At 55.6% G+C, this 23,007-nt stretch overlaps 12 protein-coding genes across 12 annotated transcripts; 6 read left to right on the plus strand and 6 right to left on the minus strand.

Moving 5' to 3' along the window:
* Positions 1–178: 178 nt before the first annotated feature.
* M421DRAFT_421537 (thioredoxin-like protein) lies at positions 179–1,054 on the minus strand. The gene is made up of 2 exons (XM_033592866.1): positions 623–1,054; positions 179–572 (listed from the first exon to the last, which is right to left on the minus strand). The coding sequence occupies exons 1-2, from the start codon at positions 1,018–1,020 to the stop codon at positions 275–277; spliced, it is 696 nt and encodes a 231-aa protein (XP_033447949.1). The 5' UTR covers positions 1,021–1,054; the 3' UTR covers positions 179–274.
* Positions 1,055–1,306: 252 nt separating this feature from the next.
* Positions 1,307–3,534, minus strand: M421DRAFT_173322 (uncharacterized protein). Its single transcript, XM_033587800.1, has 2 exons — positions 3,097–3,534; positions 1,307–3,037 (listed from the first exon to the last, which is right to left on the minus strand). Exon 2 carries the CDS (start codon positions 3,034–3,036, stop codon positions 1,804–1,806), a length of 1,233 nt encoding a protein of 410 aa, XP_033447950.1. The 5' UTR covers position 3,037; positions 3,097–3,534; the 3' UTR covers positions 1,307–1,803.
* An 86-nt stretch (positions 3,535–3,620) lies between these two features.
* Positions 3,621–4,221, plus strand: M421DRAFT_5965 (mitochondrial import receptor subunit tom22; the record flags this gene model as incomplete). Its single annotated transcript, XM_033595699.1, has 3 exons — positions 3,621–3,708; positions 3,798–4,087; positions 4,180–4,221. The coding sequence occupies 3 exons, from the start codon at positions 3,621–3,623 to the stop codon at positions 4,219–4,221; spliced, it is 420 nt and encodes a 139-aa protein (XP_033447951.1).
* Positions 4,222–4,908: 687 nt separating this feature from the next.
* Positions 4,909–6,120, minus strand: M421DRAFT_5966 (uncharacterized protein; the record flags this gene model as incomplete). The annotated part of the gene is made up of 3 exons (XM_033595701.1): positions 4,909–5,019; positions 5,069–5,713; positions 5,776–6,120. The coding sequence occupies 3 exons, from the start codon at positions 6,118–6,120 to the stop codon at positions 4,909–4,911; spliced, it is 1,101 nt and encodes a 366-aa protein (XP_033447952.1).
* A 525-nt stretch (positions 6,121–6,645) lies between these two features.
* M421DRAFT_173377 (6-phosphofructo-2-kinase/fructose-2,6-biphosphatase 3) lies at positions 6,646–8,806 on the plus strand. The gene is made up of 4 exons (XM_033587801.1): positions 6,646–6,751; positions 6,828–8,004; positions 8,053–8,229; positions 8,285–8,806. Exons 1-4 carry the CDS (start codon positions 6,738–6,740, stop codon positions 8,516–8,518), a joined length of 1,602 nt encoding a protein of 533 aa, XP_033447953.1. The 5' UTR covers positions 6,646–6,737; the 3' UTR covers positions 8,519–8,806.
* A 121-nt stretch (positions 8,807–8,927) lies between these two features.
* On the plus strand, positions 8,928–11,180 carry M421DRAFT_421541 (glycoside hydrolase family 78 protein). The gene has a single exon (XM_033592867.1). The coding sequence runs from the start codon at positions 9,024–9,026 to the stop codon at positions 11,073–11,075; it is 2,052 nt and encodes a 683-aa protein (XP_033447954.1). The 5' UTR covers positions 8,928–9,023; the 3' UTR covers positions 11,076–11,180.
* Positions 11,181–11,747: 567 nt separating this feature from the next.
* M421DRAFT_421542 (alcohol dehydrogenase) lies at positions 11,748–13,850 on the minus strand. Its single transcript, XM_033592868.1, has 5 exons — positions 13,487–13,850; positions 13,408–13,422; positions 12,959–13,209; positions 12,263–12,909; positions 11,748–12,210 (listed from the first exon to the last, which is right to left on the minus strand). Exons 1-5 carry the CDS (start codon positions 13,508–13,510, stop codon positions 11,993–11,995), a joined length of 1,155 nt encoding a protein of 384 aa, XP_033447955.1. The 5' UTR covers positions 13,511–13,850; the 3' UTR covers positions 11,748–11,992.
* A 496-nt stretch (positions 13,851–14,346) lies between these two features.
* Positions 14,347–16,638, plus strand: M421DRAFT_173468 (P-loop containing nucleoside triphosphate hydrolase protein). Its single transcript, XM_033587803.1, has 3 exons — positions 14,347–15,009; positions 15,066–15,098; positions 15,158–16,638. Exons 1-3 carry the CDS (start codon positions 14,567–14,569, stop codon positions 16,509–16,511), a joined length of 1,830 nt encoding a protein of 609 aa, XP_033447956.1. The 5' UTR covers positions 14,347–14,566; the 3' UTR covers positions 16,512–16,638.
* Positions 16,639–16,705: 67 nt separating this feature from the next.
* On the minus strand, positions 16,706–17,801 carry M421DRAFT_173464 (uncharacterized protein). The gene has a single exon (XM_033587802.1). The coding sequence runs from the start codon at positions 17,581–17,583 to the stop codon at positions 16,900–16,902; it is 684 nt and encodes a 227-aa protein (XP_033447957.1). The 5' UTR covers positions 17,584–17,801; the 3' UTR covers positions 16,706–16,899.
* A 582-nt stretch (positions 17,802–18,383) lies between these two features.
* On the minus strand, positions 18,384–18,852 carry M421DRAFT_173487 (uncharacterized protein). Its single transcript, XM_033587804.1, has one exon. The coding sequence runs from the start codon at positions 18,737–18,739 to the stop codon at positions 18,485–18,487; it is 255 nt and encodes an 84-aa protein (XP_033447958.1). The 5' UTR covers positions 18,740–18,852; the 3' UTR covers positions 18,384–18,484.
* Positions 18,853–18,998: 146 nt separating this feature from the next.
* On the plus strand, positions 18,999–21,212 carry M421DRAFT_5970 (uncharacterized protein; the record flags this gene model as incomplete). Its single annotated transcript, XM_033595704.1, has 2 exons — positions 18,999–19,646; positions 19,698–21,212. 2 exons carry the CDS (start codon positions 18,999–19,001, stop codon positions 21,210–21,212), a joined length of 2,163 nt encoding a protein of 720 aa, XP_033447959.1.
* Positions 21,213–21,624: 412 nt separating this feature from the next.
* M421DRAFT_5971 (SET domain-containing protein) lies at positions 21,625–22,791 on the plus strand (the record flags this gene model as incomplete). Its single annotated transcript, XM_033595705.1, has 3 exons — positions 21,625–21,682; positions 21,735–22,330; positions 22,405–22,791. The coding sequence occupies 3 exons, from the start codon at positions 21,625–21,627 to the stop codon at positions 22,789–22,791; spliced, it is 1,041 nt and encodes a 346-aa protein (XP_033447960.1).
* Positions 22,792–23,007: the final 216 nt, after the last annotated feature.

Here is a 23,007-nt window from a genome sequence, read left to right on the forward strand (position 1 = left end):
GGAGCTTCACCGAGCTCTACGAAGCAAGAGCCACTTTGATGCATGGCCCCAGCTCTGAGGGTTCACGAACGCGGTCATGCTGCCTCTTTGATATAGTCAAGAACGTTCAAGACGGGTGGCGGCCACTGCCCTTCCCGCTTTACTTGGCCGAATCGTTCACATGTCGAGAACAATGCTGCGCTCGGTACTCATCCATTCGGTGCCCGTATACAAACTCGGCCATCTAGCTTTATTTTCTCTCATTCACATGTCCTTAGCTAATAACACGACATCTTTACGACTCTCCCGGCTTCGGCGCCTTCTGGATCCTCTCATACGCCTTCCTGACCTCCTCCAAGCCTCCAATTTTCTCCAGCCACTTCTTCACATTCGGATACCCATCAATCGGCACCTGCGCAAACGCATGCTGTCTCACCCACGGCTCGAAATGCGCATCCACAGCCGTAACACCGCCAGGCAGAATGCTCTCGCCGTTGGTCTTCTTCAGCTGTCCCTCAAGCACCGAGTAGCAGCGATCTGTCTGCTCGACGTAGCGATTCAATGCATCCTCGTTCTTAGTAGGGTTGTAATGACTACACCCATCAGTTGAAATCTGCGCAGCTCCTCGACTGTTGAGACTTACCGATACCAGTTCGTCTGGCCCGTCATCGGCCCCAGCGTGGTAAGCAAAAAGCACTCCCACTTGTCGTAATCAACCACATCCTGCAGACTCGGTGCCGCACCACCTTTGGAACGGGGCCCCAGTTTCTTGCCATCTCCGTCGTACTGCCTTCGTAGGTAGTTGATGCAGGCTCCGCTCTCCCAACTCACGACGCCGGTGTTGGGGTCTTCGAGTGCGGGCACACGGCCGTTCTCATTGATCTTGAGGAAGGATGCGCCTTTTACGCCCTTGTTGGGGTCGTCGCCAAAGTCCCACATCTTGACTTCATAGTCCAGGTTCAGGAACTCGAGGACGATGGCGCATTTGATGGGGTTGGGGCCTGAGGCATGTGCGTGAAGGATAAGGGCTTTGAGTGACATGTTGCGTTGCGTATGATTGACCTCTTGAATGGTGCGATTGAAATTTTAGGATGCTTCAACGAATTGAGTTGCCTTATGTCTTATGAGGTGTTCATTTGTCATCGGAGATTAGTAGGGGACCAATGACGTACTCAATCGTCTTTCCCCACCGACGATCCGCATCGATAATACACTCTCGATACGGCACTGAACAATATCTCTGCTTTGGACCCCATGGGATCTGGTAGTGTCACGCTGTCGGTCGCAGAAAGTTTGCAATGCAAGATTGGAGAAATGTTTTTGAGGACTGGATAGCATTGTGTGTGCGTCTACCAATAGACCACTCGAGAAACACATAAACTCATCAGATGGAGGCCTGATCTTGCAAGTACGAGTAGCCTATTTCTACTTTCAGTAGCATCATTCGGCAGGGTAGAAAATCGTGCAGAAACTGAATGTTGCGCCGACCATTATAGGGACCCTACATACATTTGAAGCCGAAATGTCCTGATGCATAGTGCCAAGTACCCCAACTTTTATGGGCTTAGGTTGTCATTATATAAAATCGCAGAGAACCTGTACAAACGCCCATCTACAGGTGCTCCGTAACCACCCACTTGCATTCGGATGTAACGCTGCGACGAACTTCCTCACCGCAGATTCTGTAGGACTTGTAATAGCGCTAGACACCATAGATTTGCAAATCATCTCAGGGAACGGTGAATCCTTCTCCTCACGAGTAAATTCCTGCTGCGTGTTAACCTAGACGTCATGCATTGGTCATATCAGCGAGCTCGTTCTCCATCAGTCCTGATAGTCTACGATCATGTCCCATATCCTCCGTGCAGCAACCCGCCCGACCAGTGACAGCGGATCAAGCTCGTGGGACCTTCTCAGAGGCTGAGATGCGTGCTGTACGTCTTGGTGTGCCAACCAGAGCGGATCCAGCGGGTCCTGCATCGTGCCCAGGTTGCGGTACACGCCGGCCACAATCCGCCCTCCGCGCTTTCCGACGACTTGGCCACAGAACACGGTGCTGTCGCAGATGGAGCATGTGCGTGCGACGTACACCGAGGTGGATGGTCTAGCAAGCCAGTCTGAGGAGTCGTTGTACCAAGCCAGTGAGGTGCCGAGCGGGTTCATCATTAACTTGTTGAGAAACGCTGGGTCGTTGAGCTGGGTGTGAGGACAGAGGGTGGATATCGAGTTGTGCGTCATGTAATGCTCGAGATCTGCGCGTAGCAGCTGGCGGGTAGAAATTGGCTCGTTTAGGATCATGCGGAAGGTGTGTATGTCGCCGCTGCTGGTGCGGAAGAAATTGGGACAGAGCGGTATCCCAACTATGAATCGGAAGTAGCACTCGTAGCAGGCGATCTCCGGGACCTGATTATCCGCTCGATTCGAGCTTAGCTTGTGCAGGGCTTCGAAGTCCAGAATCCAGTGTTCGCAGAAATGGAAGGTTCCGGCAGCGCCAATGCATTTGCGTCGATGTGTTGGCTTGCAGGCTTCGGGGGCCGTGAAGGATGATCTTGGATGCAACATCTTGCAGCTACCACAAAGCATCTCAGAGAGCAAGCCGGCATTGAGCGGTTCGAGCGCGGCAAGAGCCCCGAATGTGTCACGCTTGAGACGGCGTCTCATGTCTTTCTTTTCAGCTGGCGTGATCCAGAGGACATCGACGAAGCCATTGACGAAATTATAGCGGCGACATGACATCTTGAATATAATCTGGTCTACAGAGGATATGTGCGTAACGATCTTGAGGATCAGTTCCCATGGCAGCTTGTGCAGATGCGAAAAGTGGAGATTGTACACCTCCAGAGCTGATGCGAGCTCCGTGGCCTTTTTTCTGCGGTGTAGTGTCGGGGGAAGACCGCATGTCTTGAAGACAGCCTCGATGCTGGGCAGCCCTCTGCGATATGCTTTTGTAAGAGCAAAGAGCTTCGTTAAGAAGCGGTGACGATGCCCAGCAGCGTGGGGCGTGACCAGGCCAAGACAAAGTCGTTGCAAGTCAAGAGTACTGTTGGAGGTTTTCATTCTGTTTCGACTGGCATGATTAGTTGCCATGTTGACACATTCAACCACCTGGAAACGAACGGAGATTTGTAGTGATGAGTGGAGGTTTCAATTTCATAGCTCTCCTGGCAATTGGCATTTTAGATACATAGTGCTCCAGGGTCAAATCGGTACCATTGCCAGACATGATGATACCATCATCAACACTTCAGGGTTCAGTCCCTTGCCAGAGGGGTCCTCATGAGGCGTGACGTCTTGTCCCACAACGCCACACCAATACTTGGGTATGGGTGTTTCGACATTGACCGAGGCGACTGGCACTTATGAACGATAAACAAAGAAGGCACACAGTATATCGGTCGATAATTTTGGATATCTGTCTCTAAAGTGGAAAAGAGAGCTTTTGGTGTTGCAACCTCCATCACCGCGGCGTTCCGTCACCGCAGCGTTCCGTCCGAGCGCCTTGTCCAAGCTCAAGATTCAGAAAGTTCATCATCACTGCACCTCACGCGCATCGCCTCAACAACAACATCGACCTCCCATCGCGCATCACGCCCCATCCACCCACCGCCCCGCCTGATCCCAGCCAACACATACCCGCCACAATGGTCAAGCTCGAAGAAGTCATGGACGAGGAGTTCGTCCGCGAACAGGAGGGCCCCCACGACGAGGACGACTGGGACACAGACTCCGGTACGCCTCCCACCAACCAAACGGCTGGACGTGCGCTCCCGAGCGTCGAGCGTGGTCCTAAACGCCAAGCAGCGCTGATGAGATAGCAGAGTCGGATCTCGAATCCGAAGCGTCGTTTGTGCCCGACGAGACGCTGTACGAGCGCATCGCCGCGCTGAAAGACATAGTCCCCGCGTCAACGCGCCGCTCGATCCACGCCAAGTACGAGACGCTCAGCTCGTGGACAAAGAGCGGGCTGTTGTTCGGCGGCAAGACGCTGTGGGTCGTCAGCACGTCGGCGCTGCTGCTGGGCGTCCCGTGGGCGCTGGCGTACAGCGAGGAGCAGATGATCGTCGAGCAGGAGCGGGCGGAGCTGATGCAGCAGCGGGCGCAGAACGAGGTACGTTTCCACCCCAGGGACCAGGCGGGATGAGAGGAGCGGCCGGGGAAGCGGCGTTTGGCAAGTGATCAAGCGAGGCTGACATTACACAGTTCATGGCGCCGGGTGCCGGCGAGGTCAAGCCTGCTCTGTAGACGCCGTCTACAAGCCCTGAACGATGGCCTTTGATGCCAGCGACACAACACGCGCCTCGATAAGAGACGATGAATGGCCAGCGCGGATTCTTCACACCTGTTTTAGTATTGCGGAGCACGGGCATGGAAGGGGGATACGATATGCTGTGCACAGGCACGGAGGGGGGAGATACGATACGATACGCTGTGCACATAGAGGAGCGCGGGAGCGCATTTGCATTATCACGATCTGTACAATATTCCTCGACTCATAATGTATTGCGTCACACGGCCTCGTTCAGCACGTTGTAACATGGTTGCGGCGATGCATCTGGCCTCAGACTCACGTGCACATGATGTGAACTCGCACAGGTGCATGGAACTTGGTACATGCGTTGTACAGATCGTTTATGCCACATGCTCTATATATACAGCGCGCAGCCACCACCACCACCGCGCTCAACGCCCAGACATGTCGCTCCGTCTAGCAGCCCGTTGCATGCCATAAATGCGCCTTTTGAAACGTCCAAACGTGCTGTGCGTGCTGCTAAAATGTGCACATGAGATCCAACCCACGACCGGATATCGTGGCATAGGAGAAATCGTGTTTGCGTCGCTTGCTCGCTCCAAGAATGGTGGTAATACAGCAAGTGAAGATTTAGGAGATTATAGTCGGTACAATGCAGGTGTTGCTGTGCGGAGAGTCGTTTAGAAGGGGATGGCGCCGGCTTGGGCAGCTGCGCCGGGGATCTCTTGCTGCTCCATGACAGCCTCGTCGGCGGCTTCTATCGCGACGGCGAGTCCGAGCTTGGCGGCGCTCTGCGTGGTGTTAGCATTGCAATGTGCACGTGGGGACAGCTGGACGTACCGTCTTGTGGTCAATCTCGCCGGAGAAGGTGATGCGGATCGGGGGCGCGATCATCTTCTCCAACAGGCAGCCGACGGTGCCCTTGTTGTCGATCTGGGCGCGGAACGAGGTGGTGCGGAAGTCGTACTTGGCACCAATGGCGACCTGGCCCTCCTTTTGGGGGCCGGCCATGGGGCCGCCGGGGCCGATGCCAGCAAAGGCGAGGTTGCAGTTGATGCCCGTCTCGACCTTGTCGGTCAGGCGGCGCCAGTACGAGGCCTCGAGCACGCCACGGTCGGGGATGATCTGTCCGCAGGCCATCCAGTCGGCGGCGCGGTAGCGGGCGGCGTACGAGACGTTGAGCTCGGGCGGGTAGGCGGCGGCGGGGCGGCTCCAGAAGGCGTCGATGCCGAGCGACAGCGCGGGGGTCACGGCCTGCAGATAGCTGGCCATGATCATGCCGGTGATGCCGCCGTCCAGGACCGAGGGGTTGACGGCCTTGAGCGAGGCGGAGAAGTCGGCGCCCGTGTAGTCGTTCTCGAGCGAGACCATGTTGCCCTGCGAGGTTAGCTGCACGGCCGTCTTGGAGACAAAGGCCGAGGTCCACCGCCAGTTGAAGCGGCCGGAGAACTGCATCTCGTTGTCGAGGTTGCCCTGCATGAACGTCTGCGCGGCCTGTCAGTCATGTGCCGGCGCGGGCGCGAGCGGGGAGCGAGGAGTGGACGCACCCTCGGTGAGCCGTAGAGCACCATGTACGAGTACGGCGGCTGCACCTGCGAGCCCATGGACAGGCTGTGGGCGACCTGGAATAGCGGCGCGGCGCTGAAGGCCTTGGTGAGCTCGGCGCGCAGCCCGCTGAAGCTGGCGTTGTTCAGGAACACGTCGCGCTGCACCTCGCGCGCGATGCCCTCGACAGTGCCCGGGTTGCCCAGCCCGAGCGCCGCTCTCCGCTCCTGGAACGCATTGTAGAGCTCGCCTAGTCGGCCTGGCAGGATGCCGCTGTGCGAGATGACGCCGCCGACGGCTTCCTCCTTGGTCGGGCTGGCGACGACAATCTGCGGCGGTGCGGCCATGGCTGGTGTGGGATTGTGCGTGGGCTGTGCGTGGGCTGGCGGTGCTGGCGGTGCTGGGCGTGAAGCAGTGCGCGCGTCACGGGGTGAGATGGCGACGGAGATATGGGAAGGCGATGCGCGATGGCTGTCGACGACGGTGCGTGATGCCAGCAGTGACGCTGCTGGGCAACAACTTTTCTCAGCAGGAGCTGTGATGACATAACCACGCTAGGCGCCTGGCCCTGGCGGCCGGCTGCTATCAGATAGCTACGACATGTCTGGGGCCTTCTTTTTGGCCTGCTTCTTGGCCTGCTCCGCTGCGCCGGAATCGCCAAAACACGCTGCACTGCCCGTTCGCTCCCCCAGACCCTCCTGCGACGCTATCTGCCGCGCGGAGGCTGCCCTGCTGTTGTCTGCCGCTTGCTGCCGCTTGCTGTCGCACGTCGTCAGTGACACTGCTCGGCGAACAAGCGCACATCAGCCCCAACACCCTGGTCCGCACAGCTGCACAGCTTAAAACACCTCAACAGGGTCCCTCCACCTTGCTCGATCCCTGATTGCGAGCCATCTTCTTATCTTGTATTATTCCTTCCTTCTTTCTTCCTCTTCTCGCGGCCTCTCATTCATACCCCTTCAACATGGATACCTTACTGTAAGTGTACCCCTCATCACCCGTGCTGCGGCACGCCAGAGCTTGGGTACCTGACCGCAGGGCTCACCACTTGCAGCACAGCAGAGATCTACGCCAACTCGCCCCGCGTCAGGCGGCGGTCGAGTACCTTCGTAGATGCTATCCATGATCTGCCTGGAAAAGAGGACATGGCCCCGGCTCAATTGTACAGCACTGAGTCTGGGCGTCTTTTCCACTCTGGCCGTATTGTGATTGCCACTGTTGGACTGCCCGCTCGAGGAAAGACACACACCTCGGTCGCCGTGGCTCGTTACTTGCGGTGGCTGGGTGTCAAGACGCACGTGTTTCACCTGGGCGACTACCGTCGCGCAACTCTTGGCCCGGATCAGGACGTGCCTGAAGACTATTTCTTCCTAAACGCAACCCCACAATCAGTACTGCTTCGGAACAAGATTCTGAAGAAGTGCCGTGACGACATCTACCACTTCCTAGAGAACGAAAAAGGCCAGGTTGCCATCTACGATGCAGTGAATGCCATCAGTCAAGGTCGAAGATCACTAGCCAAGGAGTTTGCGAAAAAGGGGATCCAGACTGTCTTTATCGAGTCGCAATGCACCGACGAGCGTATCATTCAGGAGAACGTCCGCCGCGTGAAGATCTCCTCGCCAGACTACCAGGGCTGGAATGACGAGGACGCGGTGCGAGACTATCTGGCGAGGATCAACTCGAGAATACCACACTTTGAGACAATGGAAGAGCAGGACCTGCACTGGATCAAGATGATCAACGCGGGCGAGCGTGTACACGTGAATAACTGCGCCTTCGGCTACCTGTCCCAACGAATCGTCTTCTACCTACTCAATTTGCACATCAAATCTCGACAAACATACTTTGCGCGTGCTGGCACAACACGAGAAGAAGACTCATACAAAGCCGACGCAGACCTCTCGGAAGAAGGAAAAGAATACGCGAAGCAAATGAGCGACATTCTGCTAAAGTATCGGGAGGAGGAGAGGCAGAAGTTGATAGACCAGGGGGCATCGGGCGCTTCTCTAAAGCCGTTGACGATCTGGACCTCAACTCGCCGACGCACAGTGCAAACTTCCGAGTACCTGGCATCAAAGGGCTACCGTGTCAGGCAGCGATCACAGATGAGCCAAATGAATCCCGGAGTCTGCGAGAAAATGTCAGAGCGCAAGATCAGGCAAGAGCTCCCGGATGAAGTCAGGAAGCATGAGGCAGATCCCTACCACCATAGATACCCAAGAGCGGAGGTGAGTCAAGCGTGAAAAGCCTCGTGTTGGCCTACTAACCTCTCAAAGTCATATCACGACCTTGCTGTGCGCATGGAACCTATCATCCTCGAGCTCGAGCGTGAAGAGAACGATCTACTCATCATTGCCCATGAGTCAGTCCTGCGTGTACTTTACGGCTACCTCATGGCATGCAATGCAGCCGACATTCCAAAGCTTCAATTCCCTCGAGATGAAATCATCGAGGTCGGTGGCCCCGCTTCCTTTTCTCTTGTCAATTTGTTTGCTGACATTATCCTAGATCATCCCCTCGAGCTACAACAACGTCGCAAAACGCATCAAGATTCCGGATCTTCCACGAAGCATGATTCCTGCCAGTCCGGAGGACATCCAGATACCTGTGCCACCCAGTGGAGCGGTAAGCCCTTTCCCTGGGATAGGGACACCCGACGTCAAATCTGGAACAGCGACACCTGAGCAGTCAGCTAGTCAGCCGCTCAAAATGAACTCAACCCACATTAACCCACTTGAGTAAATAGGTTCCCTACCGCTACCGTTACGACTCCACGTTCGACAATGAAAGAGCGAGTCAGCAGACCGACTTTGAATCGAGCTTAGATGGGTGATGTTGCCGATGAGCCATGACTTTGGCTGTCGATTCGATACCCGGCGTTTGTGTACTTGCTTGAGCGCATAGACGGTCACGGTTGTCGATATCCTTATGAATACACGGTCTTGTTGATGAACTTCAGATGACCTGTCACGACATTCGTTCTTGATCACTATACAGAGTTTCTCCGTACCAAGGCCTGGCCGGAAGATCTTTGCGCGAGGCAACTACCACATACTGCAAGGCCTGATATGATTCGCCCAGGCGCTAGACAATTGTGATTAGATTCCGTCTGACCCATGTCGTTCCTACAACCCCGCATTATTGGCCTGAACACACACTTCCAGTAACTTGTAAGCATGATCCCCAGACTCAATATGAAGTGACTGCAGGTAAACTGTCAGAAAATCAGATGTTTTTCACGTCCGTCATGACACATACTACCGTCCTCTCTGTACTTACAGCCGTTCAGGTCTTGCAGTTTTCATCGCCATCAAGCGCCACCCTCACAACAAAGCCATGGGATAACTATAACTACAGTCCAGCTTCACGCACCGTCAAACCTGTTGCTGTGCACTCGCATCATGGAAATGTATCGATCTCGCACAGCACCAGTGACATGTACCAGCTAGCATCAGGTAGCCGAATCAGCCTGGACTTTGGTGTCGAAGTTGGAGGATGGATCAGTCTGAACGCGAACGTAGCGCATGGTGGAAACTCCTCCTCGCCACAGCTTTCGTTAGCTTTCGCGGAGTCTCCATCATTCGTACGCGCAATTGCTGACGACACTGGCTCGACACCCACTCAGGACTGGGATCAAGCTCTGAATGTCACACTACCCAACGGCTCGACGTTTTATACAATTCCTCGAGAAAGATTCCGTGGAGGCTTTCGGTTTTTGACCATCAATGCCTTGACAAGCGTCGAGATCACCAATGTCACATGCGATATTGGCTTTGCGCCGAACACACCCGACCTTCGTGACTATGGCGGTCACTTCTACACAGACGACGACGATCTCTTGGTCAGGACATGGTACGCTGGAGCCTATACGGTACAAACGAACATCGCGCCAAAAGACACCGGACGCTGGCTCCCACAAGTCAGACCAGGATGGGCATACAACAACAGCATCGGTGTCTCGGGTCCCATTCTCGTCGACGGCGCAAAGAGAGACCGAGCAATCTGGCCTGGAGATCTAGGGATTCAAGGTTCCTCTGCTGTCCTTGCTCTCGGTAGTGACGGACTCGAGTCGGTCTATCACGCGCTAGAAACATTATTCTACTACCAAAATGCGACCACCGGACGCTTCCCCTTCGCCGGGCCCGCGACAGGTAGCTTTCGCAACGGCGCAGAGAGCGACACATACCACGCCTGGAGTCTAATCGCAATGTACAACTACGCTATCTGGACCTCAGACCTATCTTGGGTAGAAACCTACTGGCCCAACATCACACGTGGTCTGGACTTCATCCTGCGCGGCCTCAACAACACAGTCGGCATGCATCTCCAAACGCGGGCAAACGACTGGGCACGCCAGGGCGGGGGGGACTACAACAGCGCCCTCAACGCGCTGGACTTCCACGCGCTATCCTCACTCGCCAGCCTCGCCGTCTCCCTCTCATCAATTAACACCACACTTCCATCTCTCGACGCCCAAGCATCACTCTGGACCTCCGCCGCCACACGGCTGAAGAACAGTTACAACACCCTCCTCTGGGACGCCTCTGCCTCTCTGTACCGCGACAACACGACCACGGCCCTACATCCACAAGACGGCAACGCACTCGCCCTACTCTACAACCTAACCACCTCGGACTCGCAATCCTCCGCACTCTCCCAAGCACTGACCAAGTTCCACGGCCCCATCGGCCCACTCACCCCAGAGCTACCAGACACCATCTCCCCATTCGTATCCAGCATCGAGGTCCTCGCGCACTTCGCGGCGGGCCGGCCCAAGCGCGCTCTGCATCTGACGAGGACGCTGTGGGGCTACCTGCTCGACAGCCCGCTGATGACGGGATCCACGCTTGCCGAAGGACTCAGCGCAAATGGTTCACTTTACTACAGGGGGAACGCGGGGTACAAGCACGACGCGGCGTATACCTCGCTCAGCCACGGATGGAGCTCGGGGCCGACGGTGGGGCTGAGTCTGAGCGTGGGCGGGCTGGAGATTGTGGGGTGGGGCGCGTGGAGGTTCAGGCCGCTGAGCGATGGGAGGGTCAGGAGCGTCGATTCTGGGTTTGAGAGCCCGCTGGGGCGCTTCGAAGTGCGCTGGGAAATCCGGGGTGGGGAGCATGGTGCCGCTTTTGAGTTCGAGGCTAGCCTCGCTGTGCCGGAGGAAGCGAATGGGACCGTTGAGCTTGCGTGGGTGTGTGAGCGTGTCAGCGTAGATGGCCAGGTTTATGCCGGCGAGGCACTTGAGGGCGGTGCGCAGCGGTCGGTAAAAGCTCGAGGCTGTGTTTGGGGTGATGAAGAATAGGAATTTTGCTAGAGGGCATGTCCAACCAGCAGATCGTCTCAGTCGGTACAAATCAATCCCTCGTTTTGATACAGCGGAGGATTCATCAGCCCAATCAAATCGCGCCCCCAAGCCAGAAAAGTCATGCTTCCAAAACTCCTCTCAGAGAGACACACCTCCCATCCCAGCACCCTCCCCACCCAAAAGCAGACATTGAGAACTTCCAAACCCGCTTCTGTGTGGGGAGAGCGAGCTGCGTGGACAGTGCTAGGCTTATAGGTGTACAGCGTATCTTCGACGGGGAGAAAAGGAGCGGAGCCACAGACTGCTTTATGCAGTCTAAGAGTATTTAATACGGATCAGCAGAATCATTGCCCATACCTATGCCTTTTTGTTGGCGCGAATTGGAAGTGCATGCTTTGTTCGAAGCGGATGGCATGCCTTCCAAGTCGTCGTGCAGCATGTGACGAACCATCTTGTCGAAATTGGGGTTCAGAACATAGCAGGAGGTAGGAGGCTACCGTAAACATTGTTCTGGTAGTCTGTTGTTTTGAATAGTTAGTGAAAGAGAGGTCAGTGCATGTCGGAACGGCAAATTTGTATTAGGACCAGCGACTTTATGCTCAAACATCTATCGTCAGCCAGCGGCGAGTATGGGCATTGAAGTTCGATTTCAGTAGCGCAAAGACAGGCAAGGACATGCGGGACATAAGGAGGACTTTTATAAATTCATACTAGCCCGTTCAGACCAGAAATATACACCACTTTCCAGACTCGAGTTAGACTCATCAGCGCCAACATCATCATCGCCACTACCCCTCTCTCTATACACCCCGCTTTCAACTCGTGATATCATCAAACATCAACTCACAAATCATTAGACTAAATCCAAACTAAAGCCTGGCCATCAGAAACTGGTCTTGGGGGCCCGAGCGTAGTTATTCGCGCATGTTGACGACGCAGCGGATGCAGTCACCAGCCTTCATGTCGCCAAAGGCCTGGTTGATCTTATCGAGCGGCTGGCGGTGCGTGATGAACTCGTCGACCTTGAGGTCGCCGTTCATGTAGTCGGCGACGAGGCCAGGGAGCTGGGTGCGGCCCTTGACGCCGCCGAAGGCGCAGCCCTTCCAGACACGGCCAGTGACGAGCTGGAATGCTGTGAGATTTGTTAACATATGTGTCTGTACATTGAGTGTGGGTATACGTACGGCGAGTGGCGATCTCTTGACCAGCAGCAGCGACACCGATGATAATGGACTCTCCCCAGCCCTTGTGGCAGGCCTCGAGCGCAGCGCGCATGACATTGACGTTACCTGTGCAGTCGAATGTGTAGTCGCAGCCGCCATCGGTCATCTCGATGAGCTTCTCCTGGATGCTCTGGGAGCCAAGCTTGGTAGGGTTGACGAAGTCGGTGGCGCCGAACTTCTTCGACCACTCCTCCTTGGAATCGTTCACGTCGACAACGATGATCTTGCTAGCCTTGTTCTTGACGGCACCCTGGATGACGGACAGACCGACACAGCCAGCACCGAAGACAGCGACATTGGAGCCCTCCTCGACACCGCCCTTGCCTGCGGTGATGACGGCGGCACCGTAACCGGTTGTGATACCGCAGCCGAGCAAGCAGGTGCGGTCCATGGGAGCCTTCTCGGTAATGGCGACGACGGAGATGTCGGCGACAACGGTGTACTGGGAGAATGTGGAGGTTCCCATGAAGTGGAGGAGGTCCTTGCCCTTGCACTTGAAGCGCGAGGTGCCGTCAGGCATTACACCCTTGCCCTGTGTTGCGCGGATCTTACCGCACAGGTTGGTCTTGCCGGACTTGCAGAATTTGCACTCCTTACACTCTGGTGTGCTGGAAGCTATTAGCTGTCGTCAGGTACTTCGATGGCTGGAATACATACTAAAGGGCAACAACATGGTCACCGGGCTTTACGTTTGTGACGCCCTCACCAACGGACTCGACGATACCAGCACCCTCATGCCCGAGGACGATGGGGAAAGCACCCTCGGGGTCCTTGCCGGACAGTGTGTAGGCATCAGTGTGGCAGACACCGGTGTAGTAGATCTCGATGCGGACCTCGTGGGCCCTGGGTGGGAGGACCTCGACATCCTCAATGGAGAGGTCCTTGCCGGCTTCCCAGGCAACGGCGGCCTGCTTTGGTCAGTACAGTTGTTCGTACCTTTTACAATCTCGTTTCTTGAGTGCTCGCGTTTTCCGCCGCACAATGCCTGTCTGCAGTCTGCGGATCCGCAAGTGCCAAGCTTGGGGAAAACGTCACCGAAGGCGGACAGAGGAGCTTTGCGAGCGAGCCCACAGCGAGACTGAAGACCGAGAAGCTTCAAAACGTACCTTGCAGGTGATGGTCTACGCAATTGTCAGCTTCGTGATTCTAAATAATGCTGTTGTGTTGTTGTGACTGTTGACGTACCTTGCCAACGGTATCGGCGGGCATTGTGACGGTGCGATGGAGTTAATGGGTATCTAGAAGTGAGGAATACAGTCTCGAGTTTGCAGAGACGGAACGAAGAGGAGAAGAGAGGAAGACTGGTAGGCTACTCCAGGCTCTGGAAGGGCTCCCGACCTTTTATTTGAAGATGTGGGGTATCTCCGATGGCTCCGTCATCCCGCGAGAGCCCCTCATTCACGGGTGAGGCTCGGTATTGTCGCATCTCTCGCGCGATGCTCGCGTCAAGAGGCTGAAGCTCGCGCCGCTCTCGGAACTGGCGCATTTGCTGGGCACTGGAGAGCGGCTGCTGACCATTGGATAGGCTGGGCAATGCGTTCGGGAGTTGTTTACCACATGGGCGGAACTGGAGCCGTGCAGCGCGCTGGGTCGCGTTGAGTTGGAAGGCGCGTCGGGTAAAGTTGCCCCTTCCGGTTGAAGGACACGGCTGTTCTTTACACATCACTGCCTTGGGACCATAAGTACGCATGGGTTTACGAGCGAATTGGTGGTGAGATGACAGAATCTTCTGTCAATTCCCGGTCTCGAGGAAGTTGAGTAGTTACACGGCTGTTTCCCTTCGCTCTCCATTGCCGAGCACCGCAGTATAAGAGCGGTAAGCATACCGACGTCCTGCAGCTTGTGGCTGGAGTGTGTACGATATCGCTCCAGGTTTAAGCACTTCAGCAATCCGTCCGGTACTTGAGTATAGCCTCAATTCTGCGTCAAGATGGAATGAGAGGCTCTCAGAAGGTGGAGGCTCAAGAGCGAGGTTTGGCTTATATCGCTAGCGCGCCGACGCGGTTATGCAGCTTCGAACGCTCGATGCACCCGGCTATCTGCTTTGCAAGCACTTGACTTCTTCGTGAGGAGCCTCACCATGACTCGACGGGATGCGATCCGCATCCTCAGAAACGTCAGTGTAAACGTTGGGAGCTTGCCCGCGACCGCAAAAACTCCACCTTGAGCTTGCGCGCGTCATAGCAAGCCCCACCAGAGCTACACAAACCATCTCCAGCCTCACAGCTGCCCACATCAACATTGACCACACCGCAACTAACAGGAATGCCGGACCCTACAGACATCCCGGCCTTCGCCGCCTCTCAGCTGGTTCTGCTCGATGCTGAGCTGAAGGCCGAGCTCGCGGAAACAGACGCCCTCCTCTCCTCGCACACACCGACTGCCCTGGCCCGCGGTGGTCTCGCGATCCTGAATCTCAATGTCTCCTCTGTGCGAACCGGCATGGGCGGCAAGACCATCGTGGAGCTTGCCTTAGACCCTGCGGTGGTCACAAAAGGCGCCAAGCCAGAGATACCTGAGCACGGCATACGAGTTGGAGACATTGTAGCGGTCGCAGACCAGCCGGCGGGCAGCGCAAAGAAGACTGAGAAGAGGGAGCTGGAGAAGAAGGGCGCAGAGGGCGTGGTGCTGCGGGTGAGGCGCGAAAACGTTGAGGTGGTGCTGGACAAAGAAGATGCTAATGTGCCGAGTGGGAGCAAGCTGTGGATGTCAGTCGCATTCACACGGCGCACACATTCGGAACAGAGGCTGATGCACCATATAGAGTCAAATTGGCGAATGATGTCACCTACAAGAGGTACGCATTCGCAGCAATACAAGGACTTACGTCAAACATCGCATACTCATCCCTGACAGGATGAACCAAACCATGACCAGACTGCAGAAGTTCGGGGAGCAGGAGTACACACCCTTTATGAGGGTGCTCTTCGGTCAAGGCTCACCTACGCCCCTCCCCTCTGATCTCAATGACCCCTCACATCCTTTACACAAGCTAGAGTTCAACGACCCAAGCTTGAACGACAGCCAAAAGGAAGCTATCAGGTTTGCTCTGGCTTCTCGAGAAGTTGCACTAATCCACGGTCCACCGGGCACAGGGAAGACGCATACATTGATTGAGCTCATACTGCAGCTACTGAAGCAGAACCTTCGTCTTCTGGTGTGCGGTCCGTCCAACATCTCAGTAGACAACATCGTCGAGCGACTGGCTTCCCACAAAGTCAGTATGGTCCGACTGGGCCATCCAGCTCGCCTGTTGCCATCTGTGCTGAACCACTCACTCGACGTCCTTACCCGCACATCCGAAGCTGCAGCCCTAGTCCAAGACGTACGCAAAGAGATGGATGATAAACAAGCCTCGATACGCAAGACCCGCAACGGCCATGAGAAAAGGCAGATCTACACCGAACTGAAAGAGCTGCGTCAAGAATACAGAGAGCGCGAGAAAGGCTGTGTGAACAACCTCGTTGGAGGCGCCAAAGTAGTTCTCGCAACACTCCACGGTGCCGGAGGTTTTCATCTCAAGGGTCAGGAATTCGACGTCGTCATTGTCGATGAAGCAAGCCAGGCGCTTGAGGCACAATGCTGGGTCCCTATTCTCTGGGTCAAAGCAAACAAGCTCGTTCTTGCAGGCGACCACCTGCAGTTGCCACCCACGATCAAGTCACTGAACTCGAAAGAGTCGAAGGCTAGTAAGAAAGTCGCAACAAGCGTGAAAGGGGACCCGTCGGGCATCAGCAAGACTCTCGAAACAACGCTCTTCGACCGCCTTCTCGCCCTCCACGGACCCAGCATAAAACGCATGCTCACAACCCAATACCGCATGCACGAAGCCATAATGCGCTTCCCGTCCGACGCTCTCTATGGCTCAGAACTCTTCGCCGCCGATGCAGTGAAAGACCGCCTGCTCACCGATCTCCCCTACGACGTCGAAGAAACAGAGGACACGAAAGAGCCTCTGGTATTTTGGGACACGCAGGGTGGCGACTTCCTTGAGAAAATTGAAGACGAGGGTGTCATCGGCAAGGGCGGCAAGGGCATGAGTCTGGGCGACAGTAAAAGCAACGAAGCCGAAGCCGCACTGGTCAGAATGCACGTTAATAACCTCATCGATGCCGGTGTGAGGGAGGAGGACATTGCCGTCATTACGCCGTATAACGCGCAGGTACGTCGAATTTCCCTCATCAATGCGATCGCGGATGCAAGCCCTTAGATCTGCTCGCCTACCCATCTGCAGGTTGAATCGTAGGCGGTACGGCCGCGCCGATCCGAGGAGTGTGGGCGATGGGATCCCTGTCCTCTTTGCTTCCCTTGACATCGAAACTTCCACAACTGACTGTGAACATCAAGCTAGCGCTGCTCGCCGGTCTGCTGAAGGAGAAGCATCCGCAGCTCGAACTCGGGTCTGTCGATGGTTTCCAGGGCCGCGAGAAAGAAGCTGTTGTCGTGAGTACGGTGCGCAGCAATTCAGTTCATGAAGTCGGCTTTCTGGGCGAGAAGAGGAGACTCAACGTCGCCATGACAAGACCGAAGAGACATCTCTGCGTGATCGGTGACAGCGAGACGATTAGCAAGTACGTATGACCTTTCTCCTGTATCGCTTACATTGCGGATGGAGATAGATTTGTGTGGCAGGCTGAAAGACTGTTGAAACGCTGTGGTGAAGAGGATGGTGGCGCATGTCGAAGACAAGGTCCATCCCGCACCTGCAAGCCCACACTTCCTGCTACCCCTCGCTGCCGTTTTCGCCGTATCACGACATCTGCACGCCTCGCCCAAAGCACGCTGCTAACGCACATCTCAGGGGCAGCGCGTTCTTGAAGCAGTGGATGGAGTATCTCGAGGAGCATGCTGACCTGCGGTATCCAAATTTGGCGGACGTGTATACCGGCGATGATTAGCACAGCACAGCGGTAAGAGTAGCGGGGGTGCCTAGGTCGATATTGTGGAGAGAGACAACGTAATCGCGAGGCTGTGGAGGTGTTGAGAGGCGAGGACAAGCGAGACAGGCCGAGATGCTGCATGCGGGTGGAACAGTGAACGTACCTTGGCGGAGATTTGCGCATCATGCATTGATTGGTGACCAAAGCCGCGGGGACAAAATGGCCAGCTGCTGTCCATCTGACAGCTGTATAGTGCACTTGGAGGGTCAGGCCTGTCAGAAATACCGGTGTAAGACTCGGTGTATAAGCCAGATGCCTCAAGAAGGTCGCGCGATAGGTGAGCAGAGCGCAGGCGAGGCTCTGCTTTTGCTGCATGGCAGCATGGTAGTGTGCAATATGCATGGTTAGGAGCAGCAGAGATGCAGATGCGCTAAAGTTTACCTGCAGAGGACTAGTTGGCCTACGGGGTAACGAAGAGCCAACACGCCAAGCTCGAGGCTGCGTGCAAACTTCACCGAGATGTGGTACGCTAGAATATCCCAATAGCAGCGTAAATTAAAGTCGTACCATATCTGTTTTCCCAAATCGTGGATCTCTATCGAGCCTCTATTGAGCCAGTGCTATCGAACGTTGAGCACCCAATTTTACCTGTGCAGCCACGCTTTATGCGTTCACAGACCTTATCAGCAGCACAGCACCTACGGCGGGAATTCGTCATTCGTGTCTCAGCGCTGCGGTTAAGCTGCCCTCGGGGCGCCAGGACTGCTCCTGTCCCTCATGCAGCCAGGCTCTCACTCGGTGCCTGGGGGTGTGCATTGTCCAATACGCGTCGCTGGCGCATTGGAGGATGCACGTCCTCAAACACTATATGCATGCAGACCAGGATTCTTGATGTGCACTAGGCGCCGCACACACCACTCAAACTGCTCACTTGGGAAGCCCGTCGAAACGCAACCTTGCGCGAACCCGTGAAGGGTGTAAGCTATGGCGCCGCGTTGATTCTTCGGGTTCCGCTCCGTGCTGGAGGACTCTCGAAAGGCATGTGAGACGCCCCCATGGCTTCCGCACTGAGCTTCTTTCGGCACAGCGTGCTGTTTCAGACATCGATAGCACAACCACCGACTGCGTGGACGTCTGTGCTCGATATCGATTGGAGAAGGCTCGTACCGTGATGCCCACGCAAATTGCTGCTACGAGCGCGCCTCTGTAGAGCATTTTGCCGGGCCCTAATAATTTTGCCGGGGCCTTGGAGCTGTTGCTATTAGAGAGGACGTTGTCGCAGATGCCGGCGGTGCTCCCTCTTCTATTTGCTCACCCCGCCCCTACCCCCTGCTACGTGACGCTGCTGTTTGATACTTATTCCATCAGACACCCCTTCATATTTTCCGACGTGTGCTGTTCTACATCCGTCGCTCGTTCTCACGTCTCCTTCTTTCTGCGTACTATTCTTAGCCTCTTCGAACTGCGCAATTGCTTTCAAAGCCAGAACTAGGGTACATAGTCCATTCCATTCCGCATTGTTAGCCACCTGTTTCATACGCGACCATCGCGTCAACATTACTTGGCTCGGACCTTTTCGCTGCTAGGATCTCCTTCTAATGTACAGTTACCCAAGAGCAACTTTCCTATCCGCGCGTTGGTAATGCTGAGAAACGGTGGTTCGTCCTACAGTATTCGCTAGGGTGACCTTGCAACATCTGCGCAAGCGCAATCTCATCCGCATAAGGTCATCTGCAGGTATTTCCCACAGCCTGCTCTATTAGAGCAGCATAACGCCGCTTCGCATGCAGCTTCGAGAGGATTCTATCGCAGTCACGATGAGCGTGCACGGCGGTTTGCAGCGCCCCAGGAGCGCGAGCTGGAAAGTCGAGGCCATTCGACGCGGCGATCTGAAGATCAGTGGGCCGATGCCAATCGAGGAGGATACACCGCTAAGTGACGAGGAAGAGAGGAATTTTGCTGAAAGGCGCGGCGAGAAGCGGCAGGAGGATGCATTAGATGTACCCGCGCCGCATCACCACACCATACGACAGGTTCCCAATTCGCAGGGAACATTACGGCCAGAAGACGGCACAGGAGAGATTGCTATGAAAACGGTGAGCCAGGACCAGGACTATGCTCGACAGGAACTGGAGCTCCACGACCAGCATCCGGCTCGTTCGCCGCTCAGATCACCGCTGGGGATGCATCCAACCGACGGCTACGTTACGAGTCAAAGGGAGAGTGTCTTTCAGTCAAGGCCGCAAACTCCGCCTACACCGTTCCGCGCGACGCCAGAGAGCCCCTCTCAGTCGAATATGACTATCAATGCGAAAAAGCAGAAACGCAAGAGCGGAATCAGGAGTGTATTTCGTAAAATGTTTGGCCGTAAAGACAGTCGAGGCGAATCACAGGAGCTTCCACGACAGCGCATCGTGGAGCAGAACGAAGAGCCTTCGCGCAGAGGGCATAGCTACCACCACAGCGTATGTGATGATGACTAATTGAATGACAAGCTGTGTGCTAATACTACTCAGGATCCCGGCATGTTACAGAAGGCCCATACAGCACCACCAGAACCTCTGACACCAAGTGCCCAACGAATCTCGGATCTGACTGTGAAGGAATTGCAGCCTCCGCACCCGCTACATTCCTTACCATACCCAATGAATGTAAACGCGCCGCCAGAAAGCCCCCCACACGAGTATCTCAGATTCGACTTCCAGCGACCCGATCCCGGTGCCCGGAGAGCAACATTACCAAACATGCCTGGTGGCAAAGCTCAGCGGCACAGTCTCGATGAACCACGAGGCCGATTGTCAACTTGGGAAGAGCGAGAGGATGAGCCTCTACCGTCGCCAGGCATTGGCATCGCAGTATCGAGCCCGCCTCAAGCGACGCAACCTTCCTCCCTGAAGGACAGGCGGAGGTCAAGAAGTGCAGGTGCTTTGCGAGAGCTTGCGAAGGCTCGTTTCTCCAGCGAAACCAATCAGAGTAGGACCGATGTGATCAAGAGTTGGCGAGAGAGCTATGCTTCAGGGAGTGTGTATAGCCAGAACACAAGACCGCAAACCGCCAGGACAGTCGAGACAGTGCGAAGCGTTCACACCAAAGGGCCTGTCGTACAGGAAGCCGAATCACTTCATGAAGGCATGAGTGCAACACTCGTCGGACCAGAAGATTTGACGCCAAACGAGCATACACCGCGCGCCCACGAGCCAACCACTCCCGAGCAGCCAGCCCCTCGAGCCCAGGACTGGGAAACCCCAGAACATCCACCCGTCTCTGCCTTCAACTTCGGCGACCTCGAGCCCAGCAGTCCAAACGAGCACCCTGAAACTCTCGCGCAACTCGAAGGCCCAGCGACCACCTCGCGCAGCTCCAAGCGCCTCAGCGTAGAAGACCGTGTCCAACACCTCGAGGAGAACGTCCACATACTCGAATCCTCCCTGCACCGCATCTCGCAGCACAACAGCCGGCAGACCATCATCCTCGAGTCCGCGCCCCGCAATCTCAGAACAAGAACGAGATCCACGTCCCGCTCTATAAGCCAGGTCAGCATCCACCAGCGCGAACCTCTCCCCGCAGCTGGCACCAGTGCGCCAACGAGCAACCTCAGCTTCGAAGCCAGTCCGCCCTCGCCGCCTCTGACGCATACCGAGGACGCGGCACCCATCACCGTCACGAAAAAAACCAGCGATCTCGCGTCTCTCCACACGCTGCTGGACTCCGAGCGCACCGCGCGCCTCGCGCTCGAATCGCGCGTCATAGCGCTGCAGGACGAAGTTGCCACGCTGCATAACCTCGTCAGTAGACTCGTCAATGCGAATTCGGTTGCAGTGACTAGCCCCAAGTATCCTACGCCCAGCCCGGATAGCATTCGCGCCGGGGTCGAGGACCGTATGCTCACGCCACGACAGGGGAGATATGAGGCAAGGAGACAGGGCACGGATGATAGTGAGGTGGTGAGCCCAGAGGTGTGGGCTACGCCGAAGGAGGGGAGCTTCGAAGATAACCGCACTCAATACTTTGAGGGTGCTACCAGGATCTAATGGCCATAGTTGGCGGGTGATGCGAGAGGGAAAGCCAAAGTACGCAGTACGGCTCATGCTTGCGCACAAGCAATAATGGTTTCACAAATCCATGGATGGATATATTGTATGATAATGGGCACAGCGCGGCGTTCTTTGGGAGCATGGTGCACTTTCTTGCCTGTAGTTATAACTTTTTAGCCTCGGCATCTTTTTCATACTATTCAACTTGATCTCTGCGGACACTTTCGAAGTCATTTTCCAAGTGAGAGGCAGAGAGTGATTTGATCATCCCTCGCCGCTGAATCTGCTTGTCATTCTGGGTTGCCAGCAAACGGGTAACCTCACTACCAACTTCCTCCATCGCCAACATACCTTCTAGACCAGCAACTGTCCACCTCGCACTCCACCTGTAACGTTAAGCCGACCCACCATGTCTGCTCTCAGCGACAGCGCCATTGCATCAACAGACAACATCCCAGTTGCGCCTGGTACATCCCACGATCGTTTGCAATAGTGCGCTCACTGCTGACCTCACGACAGAAAACGATTACTACACCATCCGCGCGCTCCCCGGCAAAGGCTACGGTTGCATGGCCCTCTGCCAAATCTCACGCGGCACCCGGATTCTGACTGACACCCCCCTACTCATCGTCCCCATGGCCAACTACATGAAGGCTGACATCGAAGCCGTCTTCTCCTCGCTCACCGAGGAACGGAAAAATGCATACTTCACTCTCCACAGCGGCCACGGCCAACTTCTCTCAAACTGGCCGAGCAAAATCCACTTTAGTGTCACCGGCAGGGAAAGACAGAGGATCGAGGAGCAGCATGCTGCGCGAACAGGCAGCGAAGCAACATTGATTTCCATCTTTCAGACAAACTGCATGGAGATGGGCACTGGCGCTGCAGTCTTCCTTCACACCTCACGCTTCAACCATAGTTGTAACCCCAACGCTTGCTTCAGCTGGAACGCCAGTATAGGCAAGGAGACTATCCACACCATGCGCGATATCAAGGCCGGCGAGGAGATCACCATCAGCTACGTGGATATGGAGCACGACAAGCGACTCCGTGCGTGGGAGCTCAAGCACTATGGCTTCGTGTGCGATTGCCCTGCTTGTGGGGACGAAGGGGACGTGAGTACTTCCTGATTACACGATATGTTATTGCGTGCGGTGATAAGTTAAGTAAAAGAGCTGACGGTGACTAGGAGACGAGCATCGCGTACAAGAGCGCGGAGAACAGGCTGCAAATCCAGGAACTCGACCGGGAGACTCGTTTGCTGCGAGGCTTCAGACTCACGGAGGGATCGAAACAGCCTGACTTTGCAAACAAGTTACTGAAGACGGCCGTCTTGCTGCAGAAGGAGGGGTGCTGGGACGCCCGGCTCGCTGGCGTGTTCCTCGATATTGCGCTGGTGTGTGAGTACAATGGCGACTTCGGGATGGGCGTCGTGGCTGGGGGAAAGGCGGTGCAGATCAAGAAGGACTGTCAGGGTATTGACTTCCCGGACTTCAAGAAGTATGCTGAGGCTGTCGAGAGGATCAAGGCTAGTAGGAGACGGGAGATGGGTGAGGCGAACGGATGGCAGGCCTAGAGCTGCATGAGATACCAGTGGTGTTCACGGGAAAAAGCGGTTTGGCAAAAGTAAATGGAATCCAATTGTGTACTAGCACCATCTGCCGTGGATGAGTGGTGGTGAGGAAGTCGCGATGCTGACCCTCGCTTAGAGCTTGGTTGGTGTTGAACCCTGGTCGGTCCTTGCAGGGCGCTGCGACAGGTCTGAAGCCGCCGTCATCGTCTCACCGATAGT

This window comes from Didymella exigua (assembly GCF_010094145.1).
Source record: "Didymella exigua CBS 183.55 unplaced genomic scaffold M421scaffold_16, whole genome shotgun sequence".
In the NCBI taxonomy this organism is placed as follows: Eukaryota; Fungi; Ascomycota; class Dothideomycetes; order Pleosporales; family Didymellaceae; genus Didymella; species Didymella exigua.